This window comes from Manis pentadactyla, chromosome 1 (assembly GCF_030020395.1).
Source record: "Manis pentadactyla isolate mManPen7 chromosome 1, mManPen7.hap1, whole genome shotgun sequence".
In the NCBI taxonomy this organism is placed as follows: domain Eukaryota; kingdom Metazoa; phylum Chordata; class Mammalia; order Pholidota; family Manidae; genus Manis; species Manis pentadactyla.
In genome coordinates, this window is record NC_080019.1 from 176,600,675 (window position 1) to 176,626,408 (window position 25,734).

Sequence of the window (25,734 nt, forward strand, 5' to 3'; positions counted from 1 at the left end):
AATTGGTTCAACACCCTCATTTTATAAATTAAAAAATTAAAACCTGTTCTTTGTAATATAGAGGCTAAGAGTATAAAGTCTAAAATCGTTAAGTTGTAATTTTCCCACTTAATCTACCTGTATGCTTTACCTTGGAGCATCATTATGAGAATTATATAAGAATTCATATAAAACACCGACCGCAATGTGCAGAACATAGTAAGCTTGTAAAATATTACTGTTATTTAGCAAGTATTTATTTTATACTATATGCCTGGTGCTATCTAGGAATACAATGAAAAAAAAAGATACAAGACCCTACCTGCTGGTGTGGAGGCATAAACAGACAAGCAGAGTACTCTGCAAAGTACATGCCAGCAGAGCCGGGGGACATGGAAGAGGGTACTTGGGTTGATGAAACAGAAGGGAGGGGGTTAGTTAGAAAAGGCTTGTAAAGGGAGAGTCCGTGTTATACACTGGAGTGAATGGCTGGGGTTGGGAAAAGTAATGATACTCTGGACAGAGTAGTGGCATGGGAAAGCCCAGGGGTTCAGGAAACTGCGAACCAAGTGCAGAGTTAGGAAGTGAAAAGAGTGGAGGGATGGTGCTGGAGAGTTAGTGATGAATAGATTTTGGAGCACCTTGCAAGCTCCTTAAGCAATCTAGTATTTATCCCAGCAATAGTAAAGGTTGTTAGAAAGGTTTAGTAAGTTTGTTTATTAAAACTAATATTCTGGCTGCAGTATGGCAACTGGTTTTGAGGAATTAAGACTGAAAGTAGGGAGAACAATTAGGAAGTTTTTTCTAAATAATTAAGGCCAAAAATGACAATGGCTTTAAGCAAGGCAGCTGCAGTGACGGTGGAGAAATGTTAGCAGATTCAACAGCTATAACGGGTAATCCATTGGAAGGAGGGTTATTAGATACTCAGTGAGGGAAAGGAAGGAATTAATAATTATTCCTGGGTTTCTGGCTTGAGAACCAAGTAGATGGTGCTGCCATTTCCAAAGAGAAGGAATTCAGGAGGAAGCACACGGGCCTGGAGAGCAGCAGTGAGGGGTGACAATGAGGATAAAGTCATGCTGCAAGTTCACAAACAAACTGATATCAGGTCACAGATCTCTTGAATTTTGGCTTCCTCCCTATCAGTGGTTCTCAAATTTTGGGTCTGCTTTAGAAGGACCTGAAGAACAACTTTAAAATACATATAACAAGAGCACATCTATGTAGATTCTGATTTAGTATGCCTGGAATAAAGCCTGAGCATCTGTATTTCTAGCAAGATATTTCTCCAGTCATTTTAAAGCATGTCGACTACTGTGGACAATGGCACCTTACCATGCAGAGCTATTTTGACCCATTTAAATTATCTTGAGCCATTTTATAATTTTGTACTTGATATGAAAATAAATCCAGTCTTCCTCTGCCTACTGCTAAAAGCTTCCTATATTGTATGGCAGTCCATGTTGGTTCAGGAAAGAGTCTATGTTAGTGGAAAAAACATCAGAAGTCTAGACTGGTGGTCCCCAATCAGGTGGAAATTAATCCTAAGGTGAGTATATTAGCTTCCCATGCTTTCTAATTAGAGAAAGGAGAAGAGGGCAGAAAAATGAAAACTTTAGGATGTCAGTTACTGGATAAGGGAAGGAAAAGGAGGTGCAGAAAGAAATGCCAGAGATAGAACTGGGAGCAAAGCAAAAATCACCAGGAAAATACATGGAAAGCAGGCTTTTTTTCACGATGCGCTCTAACACACTACAGTGTGTTACATCTTTTGACCTATTAATTTATAGTTACTCTACTGCTTTTTTCTTTTAATTTGATATAGGACATGCTCGGAGATTTGTTTACTCCCATAGAGACACCAGAGGCTCAAAACAGAGGCTTTCTCAAGGGCCTGTTTGGTGGAAGTGGACAAACGTTTGACAGAGAAGAGCTCTGTGAGTAAACTCCTGGTTATAAAACTGTATCACAAAATAGAAAACCTGTTTCTCTCTGTGTGTAACTTAATGTAGTATATAATATCAAATTGTAGACTATGTGGTTTTTTTGCTTCTATACCATGAAAATTATTGCTATACCAAACATGAATAAAATTGATCACTTTGTAATAGGAAATAGTTTGACAAAAATAGTACATGGAATTCATAAAATAATGAGTAATCTAATAAATGTGTCATTTGCAGGTAGATCATACCTGCAAGTCAGGGTGAAGACATTCAGTTACTAAACTCTGGAAAAAAGTCTTTCTGAATTTGCCTGCCTTCCATCACTGCTGGGAAACAAGAATCTTTATTCATAATTCAAGCTTTATCAATGCTACAGAATAAATTACTTTAAAAATTACCCAGTGAGACTCTTATGAATCCAAAAGCAGTAGAAAGATACTAGGGAACATTTTAGAGGGAAGTGAAGATCCATTGGCCGTGCAAATCAAAACTCCTTTTCCCTGAACTTTCAACTATGCAAAAGATCTAAGTGTCCCATACAATAGAATATTATTAACCCATGAAAAGAAATGAAGTTTAGGGGTTGGGTTGGGGGGCAGGGAGGGTGAAGGGGTTAAAAGGGCACAATAATTCACAATCACAATGTAAGCTGGTCATGGGGTGGCAGTACAGCATGGAGAATATAGGCAATGATTCTGTAACATCTTAACTATGTTGATAGTAACCACTAGAGGGGGTGAGGATTTAATAATATGGGTAACTGTTGAACCAACCACTGTGTTGTATATTTGAAACCAACATAAGATTGCATATCAACGACACTGTAATAAAAAAGCAAGTAATAATACAATGGGAAGCAAAGGCGAGGGAAAGAAGGATAATAAGAGCATAGAAATTCTCATACCACACCTTCACAACAGTTACCCCTACACACACACACACACACACACACACAACCACCACCAGCACTATCACATAATCACTATTCAATTCTATAAGAACAATAGAAAACTCTGGAGCAGTGTGGGAGATGGATTGGATAGGACTAGGTCAGAGGCATGAAGACTGGACTTCTCCAAAAAATCCATCTTAGCTTCAAAACAGGAAGAGGGAGGTAAATTTGAAGAGCCTACTTCTTTATTATTTGATCCATGGAAACGTAAAAATTACGTTCTCCAAAATTCCTCTAAATTTAAATTTTTTATATAACCAGAGAAATACGGCTTTTTTTTTTTTTATATAACCAGAGGCAGAAAAATTTCTTTAGATTCAAAGAACTTCCCAGTGCATTAAAAAAAACAAAGGAACTTGATAACACAAAGAATCATCTACAACAGAAAGAATGCCCCATTCCCTCCCCCCAACACAGCGCACCTTTCCCCAGTGCAGGAGGGGAAAGTGCTATAATTTTTCACTGGACTGTCAAACCTCATTTGCCTCTTCTCCAATTTAGTCCTGGGCTTGATAGATAGGAAGTGTTCACACAAGAAATGGCTCTTAAGATATTCTAAAATAATTAAGCTGCACACAGTTTCTTTAGCTGAAAGGTTCTCTAAGCATTCTTCCATGGATAGAAAATACATGTGGTTACTCAAAGGCTCTGAGTGTTAGTACTCAAAAGGCATATTGAAAGTGTGATGAACCTGAAAGGACAGACTACAAATAAAAATAAACTGGATGATTCTACTAAGAAAAAAAATGAGGTTTGATATAAGCTACAACATGAATGAATGCTGAAAATATGCTGAGGTAAAGAAGGAAGACATAAAAGGCCACATAATGTGAGGTTCCGTTTATATGAAATGTCCAGAACAGACAAATCTATAGAGACAGAAAGTAGATTAGGAGAAGCCCGACACTGAAGCAAGGAGGGAGGGGTAGTGACTGCTATGGGGAGAGCTTCTTTTTGGGATAATGAAAATGTCCTAAAATTAAATAGTTGCACAACTCTGTGAATATACTAAAAACCACTGAATTGTACAACTTAAAAGGGTGAACTTCATGGTATGTGAACTATATCTCAATAAGGCTCTCATTAAAAAAAAAAAATAGATCTAAATTTCATTCCTAATGTTACATCCTTGGAAATGCTCACTAAATTTCTATCAAGATAGCTGTTTTTCAATTTTAAAAGATTTACTTCATTAAAATTAAATGAAACTGAGCTTGTAAGAGATGAGGAAATTTTTAGTCTTTTATAAAGTAACAAAATTTCAACATATGTATATTAATGTCCATCATGCATATATCCTATTCTCTAGGATTTACATACACAGAGCAAGAGAGATTTAAGAACAACTGAGGCCTGTACAGGCTGATAGCAAGATGAACAGAGAAGGTTGGAATGAAGACTTGGGCAGAAATTTAAACAAATCATCAGGTCTGAAATTGGGACAAACACTAATATGGGTTAAACATGATGTCACATATATCGGGGGCATCCCAAATTCAGCAACGTCAAATGCAATTATGCCATTAAACTTCCCCCACATGCACACACACAGGCATGTAGTAAGAATGCCTCTCATAGTCTCTTTCAGTTACCTTTCTTGGGTAAGTGCTAACATCTCCAAACACCTACTTGTGGCAGGATCAAATATGTCTGTCTCTGAATGAGAATTATGAAAGCAGAATTTAACCTAAGTACATGGGTGATAAACTTGACTATGATTATTTGAATTATTGACAATATGTTTTGAACTGCAATGTCTTGAACCCCCAGTTGGGGAAGCTTCAGCAGGAAAAGCATCCCGCAGCCTTGCGCAGCACATTCCTGGACCGGGCGGTATAGAAGGGATGAAAGGCGCTGCTGGAGGGGTGATGGGAGAGCTGACCCGCGCACGGATGGCTCTCGACGAGAGGGGTCAGAGGCTCGGAGAGCTGGAAGAGAAAACCGCAGGCATGATGACGAGTGCCGAAGCGTTTTCCAAACATGCGCACGAGGTAAACTGCCTCAGATAATACCAACATTTCCATACTGTAATCATTTCAAACTTTTGAGTCCTGCATAAGAAGGTTCAACAGAGATGCCACTGTAACTGAGCAGTCAAGAAACCCCAATCTCAAGTGTAATTCCCCCAGTATTTGGGAGAAAAGGGTTTTTTAAATACTACAATATGTTGATATTTCTTTACCTTAGGAAATAATTTGAAAGAAAATTATTCATTGGTTCTTATACATCGGGTCAATATTGTGCATCAGCTGCAAAAGATGCTCAGGTAGATTATGTGATACCCCAGAAGTAAGGGGGCAGTAGAGGCTGGGATCCACACATCCCTTTTTGTCTCAGTCATTACAATTCATTACGTATAGCTGAGTCTTTACAACTTAACTAATTGTTGTGTTTTTTTTGCTTTTTTTTCATATGCACTTAATTTCACAAAATAAAGGGAATTTTATAAGTTTCAAGATTTAGATATGCATGATTAGCTCAATGTGAGCTTCCTTTGATTAGCACTTTTAAAGATTTTTTTAACATCTCATGGTGATTATATTTTCTTTGCAGCTAATGTTGAAATACAAGGACAAGAAATGGTACCAATTCTAAACACCTAAAGAAGCTGTGACTGCTTTGAGAAATCATTATTCAGGGAAACCAAATTTATTCCGAGTCACTATCCAACTGCTAGAAGACAGTTTCTTCTACAAAATGTTTCATTACAGTCCATCGGAAGTTATTGTAAGGGAGATTTTTGAGAGACACTGTACAACCCAAAGACTGGAACCCTGGCTAAAATCCCAAGATATGGCTGAATTTGTCTTTGCCACATGGAATAGAGCTATCATCTTGGCATGTCGTTTGCAAAGGATTTACATTTAGGAACTACAGGGAGTCCTTCTTATTTGAAAAAAATCCTGTACAAACAAAAGCATTAATGCACTTAATGAAAAAAATCTTTGCATGATAAATTAACATCTTAAGAGGAAAAAGAAAAAAAGCATGTTGTGACAGAAGAAAAAAGATTTATGGTTAACTATTTTTGTAAATGGGCCACACCTTACAATTTAAAAAAATCTGCATTAGAAGATATCAGTGCATTCCAACTACATTTGCCATACCCAACTGAAAAAGAATAGAAAACCAGAGTTTTGTTCACATTATTCTAGGACATCATTGAATTCTTGTGGCAAGAGTCTAATGTTCTTCTCTCTATATAATACATCATTCACAGTTCTCAGTCATAATCAAGTATAGCCATTATAGTAAATTATTCCTAACACAATCATTTCCATTCTTTTACCTTCAGAACAAGTTGCTATTTTTAGTCACAAACCATGCAGAGTTAGGTGACCCCAAAACATCCCTTCAGCCTGACTTGTACTCTGCAGGGGAGTTGATGATCGGTCTGAGAAATAATATAGGGACAGTGCAGTTAGCTTTGAGAACTGACTTCACAAACTCTGGTTTCAGTCTCTAGAGCGACATATTTTTAATGCTCCATTTGTGTCCTTGTCTGCCAATCACACAGTATATTACTGTTTAAACCCAGGGGGGGTCTTCAATCCAAAGGTGCTCTTGCAGCCTGACACTCACAGACCAAACTGGTCATTCTCTTTAGTATGATTCAGTAAAACCTCAGTTAATGTTTTGGGAAAGGATTCTGATTTATTTCATTTCTGATTAACAAGGGCTTTCATTAGAAAATACTTTTTGGTTCAATACTTATTACTAAAATCTTTATAAAATTTATGGGTATTTGCTATCTTGGCCTGCCACGATTATGGACAGCAGAAATAGAGAGAGTTTAGTGATACAAAATCAGTAATTTTGCCACTCATTAGGCTAGGTAATATAAGCCATAGGATTATGTTAATAGATACCAAACACCTATTCCTTACTAAAAACTTTTAGATGGAATAAAGAATATCTTTGACATGATAAAAGTTATCTATCATAACTCAACAGAGCACTATTAAAGGCAAAGTAAAACAAAGGTAACGCACTCTTATTTAACATGATTCTGGAAGTCTAAAGTCATAAGGAATGAATACGGAACCCATGCTGTAATACATTGTTCCTTTAAAGAGAATGTCTTCAAAAGAATAATAGATTTGGCTTATTGTATTTTGATTAATCAAGGCCTTACTATATTTGTATTTGTGTTTCTTAAGAATTCACTATTTTCCTAAAGTCCAGATTACTTAGTCAAAAATAATATTGGAGTGTTTGTGGGCTTTTTTGTATTTAACTTGAATTTGTTTGAAGTGACACTTCCTTTAAATGTTCTCAGTAATTCTAAGAAAAGCAAAGATGGTGGAAAGAGTCAGAAAATGCATACCAGGATAGCATTTCTCAGAGTCCTTGAATTCTCCTGATTTCTCAGAATAGCCTTTCCATGAATCTTTCCAGATTCCTGTGAACAGCCTTGGGGTAACAGAACCTGACTTGGAAATGCAAACATGAGACATAAAATTATATAGTAAAAATATTAAGGAAATTTGAGACCAGAATTTAGAAAACTTCATAGCAAACTGCAGAAGACTATTTGTACCATCAGTTTCAAGGACCCAGTTTTCTGATTTTTTGAACAGATATCTTATCATTTCAACATTAAAAACAAAAACCTAAAAGAGTAAAATAGTAGTTTATTTTAGGAATGATGAAATTCAGTCCAAAATGGTATTAAATTCAATGAATATCTCTGAAGTCAGATTAACTTGTTCTCTACCAGGGTTTCTTAACAGTGGCACTATTAACAGAATATTCTTTGTTGTGGGGACCATCCAGTGCACGTGGGATGTTTAGCGACATCCCCGGCCTCTGTCCAGATGCCAGGTAGCAACCCCCAGGTATGAGTATCAGAAATGTTTCTAGATGTTGCCAAAGTGCTCCCAGTTGAGAGCCACTGTTATACATCACTTAAAAGCAGGTTAAGTGTGAATAAGTAATAAATGCCTTGTATAAAATTAATCATAAGTACACAGTGTCTTAAGACCATTCATACCCAAAATTACATGTGTGGTTCACATGCAATAAAATACTATTTTGGGGAAAGCTTATATGAACCAGTGAAAAACAACAATTACAGAATATTTTAAAGCATACCAAGAAAAAAACCAAAAGGACAAGATAGCATTTCATTGAGATTAAAATTCTGGCTGTAATGAAAAGATCAAGTTTATAATTAGCATATCAATTGGAAGTAAACAGGTGCTTCTGAAATGCTTGAAAAGAATGGGTTCCTTTAAGTATTCTAAATTGTCTTTCAATATTTTTATAAACCCTTTCTTACTGTAAAGGTAACGTCATCCCACAAACTCCTGATTAGTAGAATACAAATTAATGGGGTTTTACTGTATCAAAATTATTTTTATAATTCAGAGAGCAATAACAAGAATCTAATGTGGGTGTAATTTTTCTCTTTGAACATTTCTGTTCTGTTGCACTGACCTTAGCACGTGTAGACACACACACCATCACCACCACCACCACCGTCTTTGGAAAAGAAGTACTGTTGATCAATGTCATTCTTTACGTCTCTCTTCTCTACTATCTAAATCTTTGCCTTTATCTTGGAACATAAGAAAAATACTCCTACTACCTTGGACAATGATAGAGAAAATGACTGGGCCTTATTTGTCATCAAAATTACATTGTATCTGCTAAGGTGGCACCAGAAGGTAAGGCTTGCAAACTAGCCTCTCCGAGTTGCCCTTGTCTCCCTATTACCCACTCAAGAGATAAGCCCTTCTTAGTGTCCCAGAAGAAAATGGGCCTTTGTGTTCTGTTCATCAATTACAAGCTAGAAATATTTGTTTTCCTGGTTCTAATATTGTGAGCAGTAATCACTACAATGAAATAATCCACTAACCTTGGAGTCTGGAGAGGATGTTTAGCATTTATTTAATACCCTGGGTCAGTAAGACTCAGACTTAGTACCCCCGTCATCAGGGTTGCTGCCTAACTTTGGAAGGACAGTGACAGAACTGAATAAGGTGTTTTCCAATAATTTAGTCATAAAGACAATTCTTCAAATCTTTTATATAATCTTTGAGAGATTCTCAAGTTAATAAATGAGAATCCAGCTCTCTATTCCTCAAAGATCTTAAGGAATTATAAAGGAAAAAATTTACTGTTGGAGTCCCTTTTTATGTGACCTATGTGTCCAATTTTAGAGGTACCATCTGTCTATAATCTGCATAAGGAATCACCATGGCTTTGAGAAAGAAAAAAACAATTATGCCTCAAGTTGGTTGAAAAAGATTAAGAGTTAGCTTTTTGAGATTCTTGGTTATAAAATGTTTGGCAATAGGGAAAATGAAGCAGGTCTAGAAAAGTAAGCTACAGATCTTTTCCTTGGTTTAGGATCACTGGGAACAACCCAGGAGAATATATGTGTGATGAGACTATATCCCTGTGAGAACACATTGTAACTTGACCACTTCCGTTCAGAGAGGGCAGTACCAAAAGGAGTCAGACATTCCTGTCGGGCCCTGTTCTTTGTCTCAGGAGAAAAGGTGATAGCCTTCACAGCCTCTTCACCTGTCTTCCGAAGCACCAACCAATTTCCGACTGGGTATTATTCACAAACACACTGCTCTGCCTGCCAGAAATACTTGTCAATCAATCATGTATTTGGATTGCACCATTCTAGGGAGCATGTTTGTTGTGTATCAAGCTCACTGCATACATTTGCAGCAAACCTCCCCCTGCCCCTCCACCCCTCCCACTCCCACAAAGGATGTAATACAAATTAGGTAAGGTCTGGCTTGAGAAAGGAAGAAGTGGTAATTTGGTGCAAGAAGGTTGGGGGAGGAGAGACATGTGAGCCAGTGTGAAGTACGAGAGGCTTTGATGAGGAACCAGAGACACAGGTGATTGCCTCCATTTATTTAGTTATGTAGACTGCACATAGAAGAACCTAAGGAACTTTTAAAATTCCCTATCATTTCAACATCTCTCAGAGTGGGAACCTAACATCAGTATTTTGGAAAGCCCTCAAGGTAGTTCCAATGTCCAGCCAAGATTGATAACCCCTGGAAGACAGGTTCGTCTGCCTTGGTGGGTGTCCAGTCCCACTTCTGAAGGGTCAGGAAAGGCAAGCTGTAGCAGCTACAGTGTTGGCTGGATTCATAATTATTCTGTGCAACTTAAAACAACTTCTCTGTGCAAATTTTTGACCAGCCAGTGCCTCATTAACTCTTAACAATTCTGACTTTTGTGATTTTTCTCCTATGTGACTTGACCATTATCCCAATTCAAACATCTAGGTTTTGATTGTCTTATTCATGTGCTATCACAAGACACCAGAAATATAAGAAATTCAACAGCATGTAAAGCTAAGCAGAAAACTAATTCTTAATAGTTGGATAATATAAATTCTCAAAACAATCATTCACTAAATCGGATCCAAATGTATTGTTCATTCTTTGGAGGAGACAAGGATACCATGTACCTGTTTTGCTATAGGTGTATTTTATTGGCGTTGATCGCAACAAGAAGTGAGAACAACTATTCCTTTTTGAACAGGGCCACTTGGATTTCTTAGTTTCTTGGACATGTGCCTAAAAGGAGAAGAATGTCTGTAACTTACTAGCAGGCCTCCAGTGCCTAAAAGAGTGCTTTCACCTTCCCAAAGGGAGAGTCTGCCTAGCCAAGGCAATAACACTTGGTGAGAAAACTCAAGAGTTCTCTCTTCTCATACTGCTCCCCTCCAGTAATGGCCCACCCTTCTCAAATGCAAAGCCAGAAAGTAAACTAGATGGTGGTTATGGACAAGTGTACACAGGATCAAAATCTCTAATAACTGATAATTTTTAGTACTTAATTATGTGATGTTTTATTCTAGGAAAGAAACAGATGACATCATTGATGTATCTTTCTTTCATCTTCAGAATTTTTGCATCTTTTCAGAAAATGACAAATTACTATTTTTCTGTTGCACTCAGCAATTGTGACAATACTTAAAATTCTTGTAGTCTGTAGAGATATCAATAAAATTGTATATGTTTGTACATAGATGCCCTCTTATGTTATGATGCAACTACTGAGTTTTGCTAAAATTAAATCTGGACAGAGGTAAGACCCACATGTTGTAACACTGTAACCCACGGTTTTGTAAAGTTTAACTGTTTTTAAAAGGCAGGGAGGCAGGTGGGGGAACAATGTACAGCATGTTTATCTGAACTAAAGAAGAAAAAAAAACTAAACACAAGTTTCCCCAAACTCATGGATTTTACTAGAGTTTATTAAACCAAAAGGATAGAAATAGCCATTTAAAATTTCCATCAAATTAGGGAAATGTGTAACTTCTTATTGGAAGGTTTTACAGTTTTTGAGGATGTTAACTGATTTCATCTTTGGTGAAGAAATAAAATTAAGTTTGGTAAAGGGCAGCAAGAAGAAACAGAGCAAGTAAGCTGTACTTAACGGTTCACCAGCCACACCTTATTTATGGGCTTATACCGCCACCCAGTGGTTACAATGAACACTCACTGACCCAATGCCTCCAAAGTCCCCCGGAGAGCTGCTCCTGCGCCCCTGGTTTTCGTCTGCATAGTTAATTCCTCTTCAGGCACTTTCTTCATTTTTCCCGACAGTGTGACCTTAGTCAAGTAATCTTATTCTTCCAAATGCTCTCTGATTACCTCAGGAAAAATGTCCAACCACAACTTCCCGCCTAGTTGTGATTCCATATAAAAATGTAAAAACCAACCAACTATAGGCTAAAAAATGTTTTTCGATTTAAAGTACAAATATAAAGAAAGACTCTTCAAAATCCAAATGCTCAGTCTTCCCTTCTAACTTTCTCAAAATAATCAATTTACATCCTCACTCTTCTCGAATTAGAATCACTCAGGCTTCATGTAGCTGCATTCAGTATTGAAAATACGATTTGACTTCTGTCCTTCCGGCCCTCCTTCCTCCCTTCCCTCTTCCTTTCCTTTTTATCCAACCATTCAGTGTAAAAGCCAACCAACCCGAGCAAGCTGATGGCAGCCCCATGCAAGGCCCTGGAGCAGGGCGAGAGGGGCAGCCCCCAGGAGGGCAGAGCTGGAGCGAGGTGTCGGGCCAGCCCTCAGGGTAATGGCGGCCTGCGCGAGGCAGGCACTGGGGCAGGGAGGAGGGCAGCCCCGTGGGTCAGGAGACTGAGGACTGGGCCGTCAAGTGAATATACTGAGGACACGGAACCAGGTTCCTTACGATCGAAAAGAGTAGTACAAATAAAAGGGAAAGTAAGAATAAACCCAGTAGTTTGGATTAGAATTGGAACCATCAGTGTGCGTTATAACACACACACATACTGCAAAGTTGTGTTTGGGTTTTGTGTGTGTGTATATATATATATATGTATATATCTCCTAATTCCAAACACTGAAAGGACTGGGAGCAATAGCCTAGGAGCAATGAGCACATCTAGTGCTTGGATTTTGATTTCCAAACACTATTCTCCATGAAAAGCAAGTGGGGCTCCTTGAAGAACTAGCTGAGTTCGAGGCTGGAATGTGTTTTTGTGCCAGAAAATAAAGTATTCAAAGAATGGTGGGATGTGTCAGAGGGACACAGAGACCAGCATGAAGGGCCCACACAGGCCAAATCAAGGATAATTTGAGTATCAGAGGTAATGATAGTAATTGAATAAGATTGGTACTCCCAAGTCCACACTGATGAAAAGACTAGAAGAAGAGAAACCTCTTGCTTACAATAGAATGTCAACCAATAAATGTGGATGGGATTTTTAAATTGCTATTTGTCAATCACTGGTTATAGTAATAACATGGGCAACAGACCTGTAGGTGCTAAAACTAGTGACTAAAGTGCAATGGAGGAATAAAATATTTACATAGTCTCAAAGTACCTTCACAAAAAAATACTCATTAATCATAAAAAAATAAATATAATTTTATGCTAAAGTAACCTGGCAGACATTATTTTAAGTGATCACAGTCACCATCACCAGTAAGGGACCAATCAACACCATGCCGCCCGCCAGCATGGAATGAGAACTCTGTGGCTGTTCTGCCGAACATGCATGACCCAGTCTAATTATGAGGAATAGTGGATACGACCGGATTGAGAGACATTCCGTTAGACAACTGCCCTGTACTCAAGATGTTCAAGGTCATGAGAGTCCAGGAAAGGTGGGTGTTCCAGATTTAAGGAGACTAGAGAGACATGACAACTGGGTGCAACTTATTTGTCTCAGGTGGAATCTTTTTGCTAAAAAAGACATAATTGGAGCAATTTACAAAACTTATGTGTGGTAGTGGGATTCTTTGTACTATTCTCGAAACTTTTATTTGGGTTTGAAGATATTTCAAAATAAAATTATAAAAAATATATTTTCAATTTTGTTGAATTACTTGGATTTCAATGACATTTTCTACCATCTACTTGTCAAGACAGCTGATTTATGGGTTAGAGTAGTTTCCCGAACTGGTTTGGAATAGGAATCCAACCATTATTTAGAATTCTTCTTAAAAATATGTTTTCATTATAAATACTACATGAATGCATATTTATAATCACACCAAATAATAAATTTAGACAAGAAAAGTGAAAATTTCTCTTGGTTATCTTCTACATTCATCTGTACTAGTTATGAGTGAGTTGTGTTGCCTTCCAAACAATTTTCTGTGCTACAACTTGCTTATTCATGTACCTACTATGTCTGATACCTTCCCATGTCAGCACTTATAAAAACCATTCATTCTTTTAACTTGTGATTCCATGGTGTCAATAAAGCATAATTTATATTCCTTTACTAGTAAACATGTAGATATTTTCCAGTCCCTTAATATTATAGACAACACTGCAGTAAACATTGTTGCACATGTATTTTGCGTATTGCAAGGGTTTCTATAGGGAAAATACCATGGAATGGAGTCAAAGGGCATGCTTGTTTAAACCTCGTAAATAGATTTTGCCAATTAAACCATTCTCCACCAATATATAAGAATTACTTTTTTCCTACATCTTTGCCTATTTTCAGTAATATTATTTTTTCACAATGTGAAAGGTGAAAATGGCATCTTGTTTTTATTAGAATTTTTCTGTTCAGTAAAACTGAACACTTTTTAAGTTAGACACTCTTATTCACTCTTCTGCAACTTGTCTGCTCATAATTTTTCACTATTTTCTCTGAATAGTTCTGTCCAAATTTGGTTTAGATGTTGGGGCTGCTAACACCACACATACCCTAAGAGGATATGAAAAAGGGTTATTACAAAAGAGATTTTCAAGAGAGAGCAGGGTGGCTCCCAAACTGGTCCAAAAATGGCTTGAGACAAGGAAAAGAGACCGGCTTGGGGCTCTTCCTGGGCTTAGTTAGGGGGTGGGGCGTGGGTTCACAGGAAGGAGCTTGCTTGAGAAAGAAGGGAGCTTCCTGCTTTCTTCTCAGCTCACCCAGATGGGGAAAAGGGAGAGAGACAGTGAGGCTGAACACTTGTCAGCAAACACCAGAAGATGGAGTCTGTCCCTTTATTATACGTTACTTGTCTTTCATTGATTTTTTTATTATGACTCTGGGAATTAATATAGCTTCTTTATTTTCTATAACTGATTTTTCCTTATTTTGAGTCTTCCTAAGGGCCATTCAGATATTCTCTCTCCCTCTTTCTTTTTGCAAGATTGGCTTCTGGATTAAGAAGAAGGCTTATATGACCTCATGGCAAGAGAAGAGGGGTGCTGGTCCTTTGCTTCTGTGTCCTCTGTGATTCCCTCTATAATAGTGGCTGGTCTGTTCTAGACACTTGAGCACCTTTCACTGATTTGTGCTTAAGGGCAGTTAGTGAATTTGTGGCTTGCTCTCTTTTGGGGCAGGACCCTGGGGTTCTCACTTGCTAACTTAGCCTCACCTATACTATGGATCCCTTTGGGGTTCTTTATCATGCCCTGACCCCAAAATTAGACTGTTAGTGTCTTGATGTGATCACATTTTCATACTGAGGAATTTTTCTTTTAATGCAGCCAAATTTTAGAATCTCTTAGCTTTATGACTTTTTAACTTTGTTTTAAAAGCTGTTATATCTATAAAATAATAAACATCTTATATCTCTTCTTTTCTCACTTTTCTTATATCTCTAGTTTTATATTCAAGCTTTTAATCCATCTGGAGTTTGGGGCTAGGGATCTAACCTAATAGTTTTACAAATGGATAACATATCATTACACCCTTATTTTTGAAACACCAGACTTTCTTTTCACTTAAGTTTTTCAAGTTGCACATCTAGAATATCTCAAATGGCATCAGTGTCATTATTTTTACAGTCACCTATTCCTTCTATAACTATGTTCAATTTGAATTTCACTTGTAGTGTTATTTTTCATTTTCCTGATGCACTTGCATCCTAATTATCCAATTTCCTCTTTTGAATACCCACTTTTGTAAAATGTAACATGGATTTAACACTGGGAGATGAGCCAACACTGCTACACACTTTCCTGTCTATGTACAAAGTGAATGACACATGGACAGTGACCAATCATGGATAAACTTTGAAGGAAGTGATATGATTGGTAACTCATCATGATATGTATATTAATTTCCTAATACTGCTATACCAAATTTCTATAAACTTACTGGCTAAAAACTACACAAATTGAGGAGTGATGTCACTAAGATAGCAAAGCAGGCCATTCGAATTTCACACCCCCTTACAAGAAGAACTAACAGCTATTCATGGACAAGACACCACTGAGAGAATCATAGAAAATGAGGGTGAGACTGAAGCACCCCCGGCACCACAGAGCACGAGGTAAGGGTAAGAAGCTCCCACACACTGACCCCACTGCCTCCCTGGCAGGCTGGCGCAGCACAGCACTGAGAGGCCTCCCTGAGCCTGCGGCTCCTCCAGTGGGAAAAGAGAGCCCATGGTGGACACTCAGCTCCCCCAGCACTGTGGGCTCCTTCTGGAGAGCCGCATTCTAGTCTTGCCTCACATCACAGAAATCTGCAGAGATGACCACTGGGAATCAGACTGTGATGGAGAACCGAGCGGGGGCCTGCAACAACCAGCACTCAGATCTTGCAGACTGAGGTCTGACCTACAGCACCCAAATAGCCTGAACCAGCAGCTTCGCTGATCTGCAGAGCCCAAACACTGTGCAGTCTCCAGGGGGTGCAGTGGGGTGCCGGTCTGCCTGAGTTGGGCCTCAAATGAAGAGCGTTTCTAGACTTGGAGTCAAGTCTGCCCCCCACCACCACTTTCCCCCTGGTCAGAGGAACTGAATCAGAGCCCGAGGCATTGCTCAGTGCAGCTCCTGGCCCTGACCAGCAGAAAGCCTGCCCAGAATGCCTCGAAGCTGCATAGCCCAGCAATGCACAAGTGGAGAGTCAGAAAGCGGACCTGTTCATCCTCAGAATAAAGCCAGTGGCACCATTCTGCAGGGAATTGGGGCACAGTTCTGTTTGAGTCAAGACCCCAAAGAACACTGCCAATCTTGCAGCTGGTTCTGTCACTCCACCTGGGCAGGGAGCTAATTCATAGCCTCACTGACTGCTCAGGGTAACTTCTGGTGCCACTCAACCAGGAAACCTGGTCTGAAGACCTGGGAAATGGCCCGGTGACACTACAGCAGAGACCCTGGCCCCCAGCTCTGCCCATCTGCAGAGACAAACCAGTGACCCATCTAACCAGAGAGTTTGGTGCACAGGTTGGCTTGATTAGCTCCCCAAACAAGAGTCTTGTCAGCTGTGGGGCCTGGTCTGTGATCCCTGGGACCTGGGCAGGGAAGCTAATTCATACCAACTGCTGAATACAGCTCCCAACCCTGCTGATCATAAAACCAGAGCTCCTGGGAATCTCAGAATCCCACCCCGTAGAGCTGTTTACAGCAGCAACTGAGTGATGAACCTGACCAATGGCCCAGTCTGTCCAGGGAACTTAGCATGCAGTTCTGTCTGATTTGATGCCCAAACAAGAGACTTACCAGCCTTGGGACCTGTAATGTCCCTGTCCATCCAGGGCAAGGAAATAACTACTGATCCACCCACTACTTTAGAGCCTTCACCTTCCCACCAGTCTTCAGACCAGGGGACCCAACCAGAGCACACAGTAAGCCATGTATTATACAGCCCATCCGACAGCCGACTTACAGTGGCACTGACAAGAGTACAGCCTGAGGCTTTCCCTATTTGCACAGAAAAACTGGTGGCACATCTGGCGAGGCAATTCAGTGTGCAGTTTAGCCTGATCCAGGTCCCCAAACAACGAGTAGGCCTTGGGGCCCATTCTGCTGCCCTGTCACAATAGGGAAGCTAATTCACAGCCATGCCTACTGTTGAGTACAGTACCCAGTTCCGACTGTCTAGGAAGCCTGACCAAAGAACCCAGGCAGACATGAAACCAAACCAAAACTCCTGCCCAACTATTCTCAACCAGCAGCAACCCCCCCACTTTGACCTCAAAGTACGGGCAGTGGCCTTGCCCAGAAACAGACCCTGATGGCAAGTCTCACTGGCCCAAGGATGTTACCAGCTGACATATCTAGAATACTGAGCTGGTGGATATCTGTCTCTGCCAAAGTAAACCTGTAAAGTCTGGAAAAAGAATTCATTTACTCAAATGCAAAGAGACCAGTGTATAGAATCAATGATCACAAAAAATCTGGCATGACCACCAAAGGAAATTAACAAAGCTCCAATAACTGACCTTAAAGCAACGGAGATCAGACAAAGAATTCAGAAATCCTCTAGGAGAAATTTAGTAAACTACAAGAACACACAGACAACGAAAGAAAATTATGAAATCAATGCATGAACAAAACTAGAAGTTCAATCAGAAATATAAACCATCAAAAAACCAGAAATTCTAGAGCTGAAAAATACATTGACTGAAGTGAAGAATTTAATAGAGATCTTCAACAGCAGACTAAACCATGCAAAGAATGAATGAATGACCTGGTAGATAGGATATTTTAAATTATCCAGTCAGAGGAGCAAAAATAAAAAAGAAAGAAAAAGAGTAAAGAAAGCCTCTAGAGAGAAGCCAAGATGGTGGCGTGAGTAGAGCAGCAGAAATCTCCTCCCAAAACCATATATATTTTTGAAAATACAACAAATATAACTCTCCCTAAAAGAGAGACCAGAAGACACAGGACAACAGCCAGACTACATCACACCTGCAAGAACCCAGCGCCTCACGAAAGGGGTAAGATACAAGCCACGGCCTGGCGGGGCCCAAGTGACCCTCACCCCAGCTCCCCGGCAGGAGGAGAGGAGTCGGAGCAGGAAGGGAGAGGGAGCCCAGGACTGCTAAACACCCAGCCCCAGCCATCTGCACCAGAGCGCAGACACAGTGCGTGCAGTGCTGGATACTAGGGAAACAAAACAGTAAAACCTGCGAGTGGGTCCCCACAGCCGGCGCCCCTGGGACAAAGAAAAGCGAGTGCTTTTTGAAAGTCTTAAAGGGACAGGGACCCCACCACTGGACGGAAGCATCCCGGGACACTAAGCCCAGCATCTGGGAATACCGGGGAACTCTGGGCGCCCTAACCCCTGGGGGGCAGCGCAGCTCTGAGGCCCCTTACAGCAATAAACAGCATCCTGCACATTACCCCTCTGGCCTGGCTCCACCATAGTGGCAGAGGCCACGCCCACAGCAACCAGGAAGAGCTTCTTCCACAGCGGCCGGGCAAGAATCAGACACCCCGTCTGCGCACAGCTGCCCAGCACAAGCCGCTAGGGGACACCGTTCTCCTAGGAGAGGAAGGCCACAAACCAGCAAGAAGGGAAGTTCTCCCAGCTAACACACGCGCCAGCTCCCCACAACTACCTCTATCACCATGTAAAGGCAGAAGAATTTGATACAGACCAAAATCACAGAGTCAACCCCTGAGAAGGAGCTTGGAGAGATAGACCTAACCAATCTCCCCGAAAAAGAATTCAAAATAAAGGTCATAAAAATCCTGATGGAGTTGCAGAGAAAAATGCAAGAGCTAATGGACAAAGTAGGGAGGGAGACTACAGAAATAAAACAATCTCTGGAAATATTTAAAAGCAGAATGGATGAGGTGCAAGAGGCCATTGATGGATTAGAAACCAGAGAACAGGAATGCATAGAAGCTGATGCAGAAAGAGATAAAGGATCTCCAGAAATGAAACAATATTAAGAGAACTATGTGACCAATCTAAAAGGAAAAATATCTGCATTATAGGGGTACCAGAAGAAGAAGAGAGAGACAAAGGGATAGAAAGTGTATTTGAATAAATAATTGCTGAAAACTTCCCCAAACTGGGGGAGGAAATAGTCGCTCAGACCACAGAAGTACACAGAACTCCCAGCAGAAGGGACCCAAGGAGGACAACACCAAGACACATCATAATTAAAATGGCAAAGATCAAGGACAGAGTATTAAAGGCAGCTAGAGAGAGGAAAAAAGTCACCTACAAAGGAAAACCCATCAGGCTATCATTAGACTTCTCAACAGAAACCTTACAGGCCAGAAGAGAATGGCATGATATATTTAATGCAATGAAACAGAAGGGCCTTGAACCAAGTATATGATATACAGCACGATTATCATTTAAATATGAAGGAGGGTTTAAACAATTCCCAGACAAGCAAAAGTTGAGGGAATTTGCCTCCCACAAACCACCTCTACAGGGCATTTTAGAGGGACTGCTCTAGATGGGAGCACTCCTAAGACTAAATAGATGTCACCAGAAAAAATAAAATCACAGCAAAGAAAGCAGACAACCAAATACTAACTAAAGGCAAAAAATAAAATCAACTACCCACAAAAGCAGTCAAAGGAAACACAAAAGAGCACAGAATAAAATACCCTTTCTTATAAAGAAAGGAGGAGGAGGAATAAGAAGGGAGAGAAATAATCATCAGACAGAGTCTATAATAGCTCAATAAGCAAGTTAAGTTAGACAGTAAGATACTAAAGAAACTAACCTTGAACCATTGCTAACCATGAATCTAAAGCCTGCAATGGCAATAAGTACATATCTTTCATTAATCACCCTAAATGTAAATGGACTGAATGCACCAATCAAAACATACAGAGTAATAGAATGGATAAAAAAGCAAGATCCATCTGTATGTTGCTTACAAGAGACTCACCCCAAACCGAAAGACATGCACAGACTTAAAGTCAAGGGATGGAAAAAGATATTTCATGCAAACAACAAGGAGAAAAAAGCAGGTATTGCAGTACTAGTACCAGACAAAATAGACTTCAAAACAAAGAAACAAGAGATAAAGAAGAACATTACATAATAATAAAAGGGTTAGTCGCGTGTGCACACAAGAGGAGGATATAACCATTATGAATATATATGCACCCAACACAGGAGCACCAACATATGTGAAACAAATACTAACAGAATTAATGGAGGAAAAAGAATGCAATGCACTCATTTTAGGAGACTTCAACACACCACTCACTACAAAGGATAGATCCACCAGACAGAAAATAAGTAAGGACACAGAGGCAGTGAACAACACACTAGAACAGATGGATCTGATAGACATCTACAGAACTCTACATCCAAAAGCAACAGGATACACATTCTTCTCAGGTGCAAAGGGAACATTCTCCAGAATAGACCACATACTAGGCCACAAAAAGAGCCTAAGTAAATTCAAAAAGATTGAAATTCTACCAACCAACTTTTCAGACCACAAAGGTATAAAACTAGAAATAAATTATACAAAGAAAGTAAAAAGGCTCACAAACACATGCTCCTAAATAATCAATGGATCGATGACCAAATTAAAATAGAGATCAAGCAATATATGGAAACTAATGACAACAACAACACAAAGCCCCAACTACTGTGGGATGCAGCAAAAGCAGTCTTAAGAAGAAAGTATATAGCAATCCAGGCATATTTACAGAAGGAAGAACAATCCCAAATGAATAGTCTAACATCACAATTATCGAAATTGGAAAAAGAAGAACAAATGAGGCCTAAAGTCAGCAGAAGGAGGGACATAATAAAGATCAGAGAAGAAATAAATAAAATTGAGAAGAATAAAACAATAGAAAAAAAATCAATGAAACCAAGAGCTGGTTCTTTGAGAAAATACACAGAATAAATAAGCCTCTAGCCAGACTTATTAAGAGAAAAAGAGAATCAACACACATCAAAAGAATCAGAAATGAGAAAGGAAAAATCACGACAGACCCCACAGAAATACAAAGAATTATTAGAGAATACTATGAAAACCTATATGCTAACAAGCTGGAAAACCTAGAAGAAATGGACAACTTCCTAGAAAAATACAACCTTCCAAGACTGACCAAGGAAGAAACAGAAAATCTAAGCAAACCAATTACCAGCAAAGAAATCGAATCAGTAATTGAAAACCTACTCAAGAACAAAACCCCCAGGCCGATGGATTTACCTCGGAATTTTATCAGACTTACCGAGAAGATATAATACCCATTCTCCTTAAAGTTTTCCAAAAAAATAGAAGAGGAGGGAATACTCCCAAACTCATTCTATGAAGCCAACATCACCCTAATACCAAAACCAGGCAAAGACCCCACCAAAAAAGAAAACTACAGACCAATATCCCTGATGAACGTAGATGCAAAAACACTCATGCTCCTAAATAATCAATGGATCAACGACCAAATTAAAATAGAGATCAGGCAATATATGGAAACAAATGACAACAACAACACTAAGCCCCAACTTCTGTGGGACGCAGCAAAAGCAGTCTTGAGAGGAAAGTATATAGCAATCCAGGCATATTTAAAGAAGAATGAACAACCCCAAATGAATAGTCTAACGTGACAATTATCGAAATTGGAAAAAGAAGAACAAAATATTAGCAAACCAAATTCAAATATACATCAAAAGGATCATACACCATGACCAAGTAGGATTCATACCAGGGATGCAAGGATGGTACAACATTCAAAAATCCATCAACATCATCCACCACATAAATAAAAAGAAGGAAAAAAACCACATGATCATCTCAATAGATGCTGAAAAAGCATTCGACAAAATTCAACATCCATTCATGATAAAAACTCACTACAAAATGGGCACAGAGGGAAAGTACCTCAACATAATAAAGGCCATATATGATAAACCCACAGCCAACATCATACTGAACAGCGAGAAGATGAAAGCTTTTCCTCTGAGATCGGGAACTAGACAGGGATGCCCACTCTCCCCACTGTTATTTAACATAGTACTGGAGGTCCTAGCCACGGCAATCAGACAAAACAAAGAAATACAAGGCATCCAGATTGGTAAAGAAGAAGTCAAACTGTCACTATTTGCAGATGACATGATATTGTACATAAAAAAACCCTGAAGACTCCACTCCAAAACTACTAGAACTAATAGCGGAATTCAGCAAAGTTGCATGATACAAAATTAACACACAGAAATCTGTGGCTTTCCTACACACTAACAATGAACTAATAGAAAAAGAAATCAGGAAAACAACTCCATTCACAATTGCATCAAAAAGAATAAAATACCTAGGACTAAACCTAACCAAGGAAGTGAACAACCTATACCCTGGAAACTATAAGACACTCTTAAGAGAAGTTAAAGAGGACACTAACAAATGGAAACTCATCCCATGCTCTTGGCTAGAAAGAATTAATATGCTCAAAATGGTCATCCTGCCCAAAGCAATATACAGATTTGTTGCAATCCCTATCAAATTACCAACAGCATTCTTCAACGAACTGGAACAAATAGTTCAAAAAGTCATATGGAAACACCAAAGACCCCAAATAGTCAAAGCAATTCTGAGAAGGAAGAATAAAATGGGGGTGATCTCACTCCCCAACTTCAAGCTCTACTACAAAGCCACAGTAGTCAAGACAATTTGGTACTGGCACAACAACAGAGCCACAGACCAGTGGAACAGAATAGAGAGTCCAGACATTAACCTAAACATATATGGTCAATTAATATACGATAAAGGACCCATGGACATACAATAGGGAAATGACAGTCTCTTCAACAGATGGTGCTGGCAAAACCCGACAGCTACATGCAAGAGAATGAAACTGGATCACTGTCTAATCCCATACACAAAAGTAACCTTGAAATGGATCAAAGACCTGAATATAAATCATGAAACCATAAAACTCTTTGAAAAAAACATAGGCAAAACTCTCTTGGACATAAACATGAGTGACTTCTTCATGAACATATCTCCCCGGGCAAGGGAAACAAAAGCAAAAATGAACAAGTGGGACTATATCAAGCTGAAAAGCTTCTGAACAGCGAAGGACACCATCAATAGAACAAAAAGGTATCCTACAGTATGGGAGAATGTATTCATAAATGACAGATCTGATAAAGGGTTGACATCCAAAATATATAAAGAGCTTATGTGCCTCAACAAACAAAAAACCAATAAGCCAATTAAAAAATGGGCAGAGGATCTGAACAGACACTTCTCCAAAGAAGAAATTCAGATGGCCAACAGACACGTGAAAAGATGCTCCACATCGCTAGTCATCAGAGAAATGCAAATTAAAACCACAATGAGATATCACCTCACACCAGTAAGGATTGCCACCATCCAAAAAACAGACACTAACAAATGTTGGCGAGGTTGTGGAGAAAGGGGAACCCTCCTACATTGGTGGTAGGAATGTAAATTAGTTCAACCATTGTGGAAAGCAGTATGGAGGTTCTTCAAAAAGCTCAAAATAGAAATACCATTTGACCCAGGAATTCCATTTGTAGGAATTTGCCCTAAGAATGCAGTAGTCCAGTTTGAAAAAGACAGATGCACCCCTATGTTTATCGTTGCGCTATTTACTAGCCAAGAAATGGAAGCAACCTAAGTGTCCCTCAGTAGATGAATGGATAAAGAAGATGTGGTACATATACACAATGGAATACTACTCAGCCATAAGAAGAAAACAAATCCTACCATTTGCAACAACATGGATGGAGCTAGAGGGTATTATGCTCAGTGAAATAAGCCAGGTGGAGAAAGACAAGTACCAAATGATTTCACTCATATGTGGAATATAAGAACAAAGAAAAACTGAAGGAACAAAACAACAGCACAATCATAGAACCCAAGAATGAACTAACAGTTACCAAAGGGAAAGGGACTGGGGAGGATGGGTGGGAAGGGAGGGAGAAGGGTGGAGAAAAAGAAAGGGGGCATTTTGATTAGCATGTATAATGTTGGGGGGGTGCATAGGGAGGGCTGTGCAACACAGAGAAGACAAGTAGTGATTTTCCAGCATCTTACTACGCTGATGGACAGTGACTGTAATGGGGTTTGTGGGGGGGACTTGGTGAAGGGGGGACCCTAGTATACCTAATGTTCTTCATGTAATTGTAGATTAATGATAACAAAAGAAAAAAAAGAAAGCCTCTGGGACTGATGGGACACAATAAAAAAAACAGTATCCACATTATGAGAATCCCAGATAGAGAAAGAGATGGAAAATATATTTAAGGAAATAATGGATAAAAACTTCCCAAATGCAGGGAGAGAAATGGACATCCAGATCCATGAGGCCCAAGGAGCCCAAAATAGGAGGAGCCTGCACAGAGCTGCACTGGGACATGTTACACTTAAATGGGCAAAAGTCAAAGACAAAGATTTTGAAAACAGAAAAACAAGAGAAAGTTCCATACAAGGAATCCCCATAAAACTATGGGTAGATTTCTCAACAGAAACATCTCAGGCGAGGAGAGAATGGGATGATATAGTCAATATATTGAAAGGAAAAAAAAACCTTTCAAACAGGAATTCTATGCCTGGTAAAGCTGTCCTTCAGAAATGAAGGAGAAAGATATTCCTGAACAAATAAAAGCTGAGGGACTCCCTCAACACCAGACCTACCTTATATGAAATGCTGAAGAGAGTTCTTTGAGTGGAAGTAAAAGGACACTAATTAACATCATAAAAGCATAAGAAGATAGCATAAAACTCACTAGTAATGGTCAATAAATACTCAAAGTTAGATTCTGTGATGTGGCAATGCAGGTCTGCAATTAACTTACAAATCTAGTTTATAAGTTAAAAAAATAAACATAGTAAAAATAACCACAACTATAATAATGTTATTGAATACACATTGTAAAAAATACATAAACTGTAACATCAATAACCTAAAATGAGAGAAGAAGTAAAAATATTAAGTTTAGGAAAGCTATAGCAGTTAAGTCGTTATCAGTTTAAAATAGGGTGTTTAATTTTGAGATATTTTATGTAAGCCTCATGGTAACCACAAGGGAAAAACCTATAGTAATTACACTAAAGAACATGGTTAAGTCAAAGCATACTGATACCAAAAGACATCAACAATTTTAAAAAAAAGGATAAGAAGCAAAGTACAACAGATCTACAAAACAGAAAACAATTAACAAAAGGCAATAATAAGTCCTTAACTATCAGTAATTATATTAATGTAAATGGATAAAATTCTCCAATCAAAAGATACAAAATGGTCAAGGATGAAAAACAAGATCCAAATGGTATGCTGCCTAGAAGATACTCACTTTACCCTTAAAGATATACATTGACTGGGAATAAAGGAATAAGAAAAACAAATGGTGAGCAAAAAAAGCAGGGGTAGCTACCTCAGATAAAATAGACTTTAAAGTAAAAATGGTAAAAAGAGACAAGATCATTATGTAATGATAAGAGTGCAACCCATCAGGAGAATATAGCAATGCACCTAACAGCAGAGCACCCATATAAACTAACAGAACTGAAATAAGAAATAAACAGCAATACAAAATAGTTTGGGACTTAAATATTCCACTCTCAATAGTGGATATCATCCAGACAGAGAATCAATAAGAAAACAGCAAATTTGAGCAACACTACAGACCAAATGGGCCTAAAAGACATATACAGAACATTCTCTCGGACAATAGCAAAATACATATTCTTCTCAAGC

At 39.0% G+C, this 25,734-nt stretch overlaps 1 protein-coding gene across 6 annotated transcripts in view; it reads left to right on the forward strand.

The window, feature by feature from the left end:
* STXBP5L (syntaxin binding protein 5L) overlaps window positions 1-9,738 on the forward strand; it is a 387,143-nt gene extending 377,405 nt beyond the window's left edge. For all 6 annotated transcript variants that reach the window (XM_036883434.2, XM_036883436.2, XM_057503095.1 and 3 more), the window contains 3 exons: window positions 1,808-1,919; window positions 4,651-4,871; window positions 5,434-9,738. In XM_036883434.2, coding sequence (XP_036739329.2) covers window positions 1,808-1,919; window positions 4,651-4,871; window positions 5,434-5,475 — 375 coding nt within the window. In that variant the 3' untranslated portion in view covers window positions 5,476-9,738. The remainder of the gene's footprint in view (window positions 1-1,807; window positions 1,920-4,650; window positions 4,872-5,433) is intronic.
* Window positions 9,739-25,734: the final 15,996 nt, after the last annotated feature.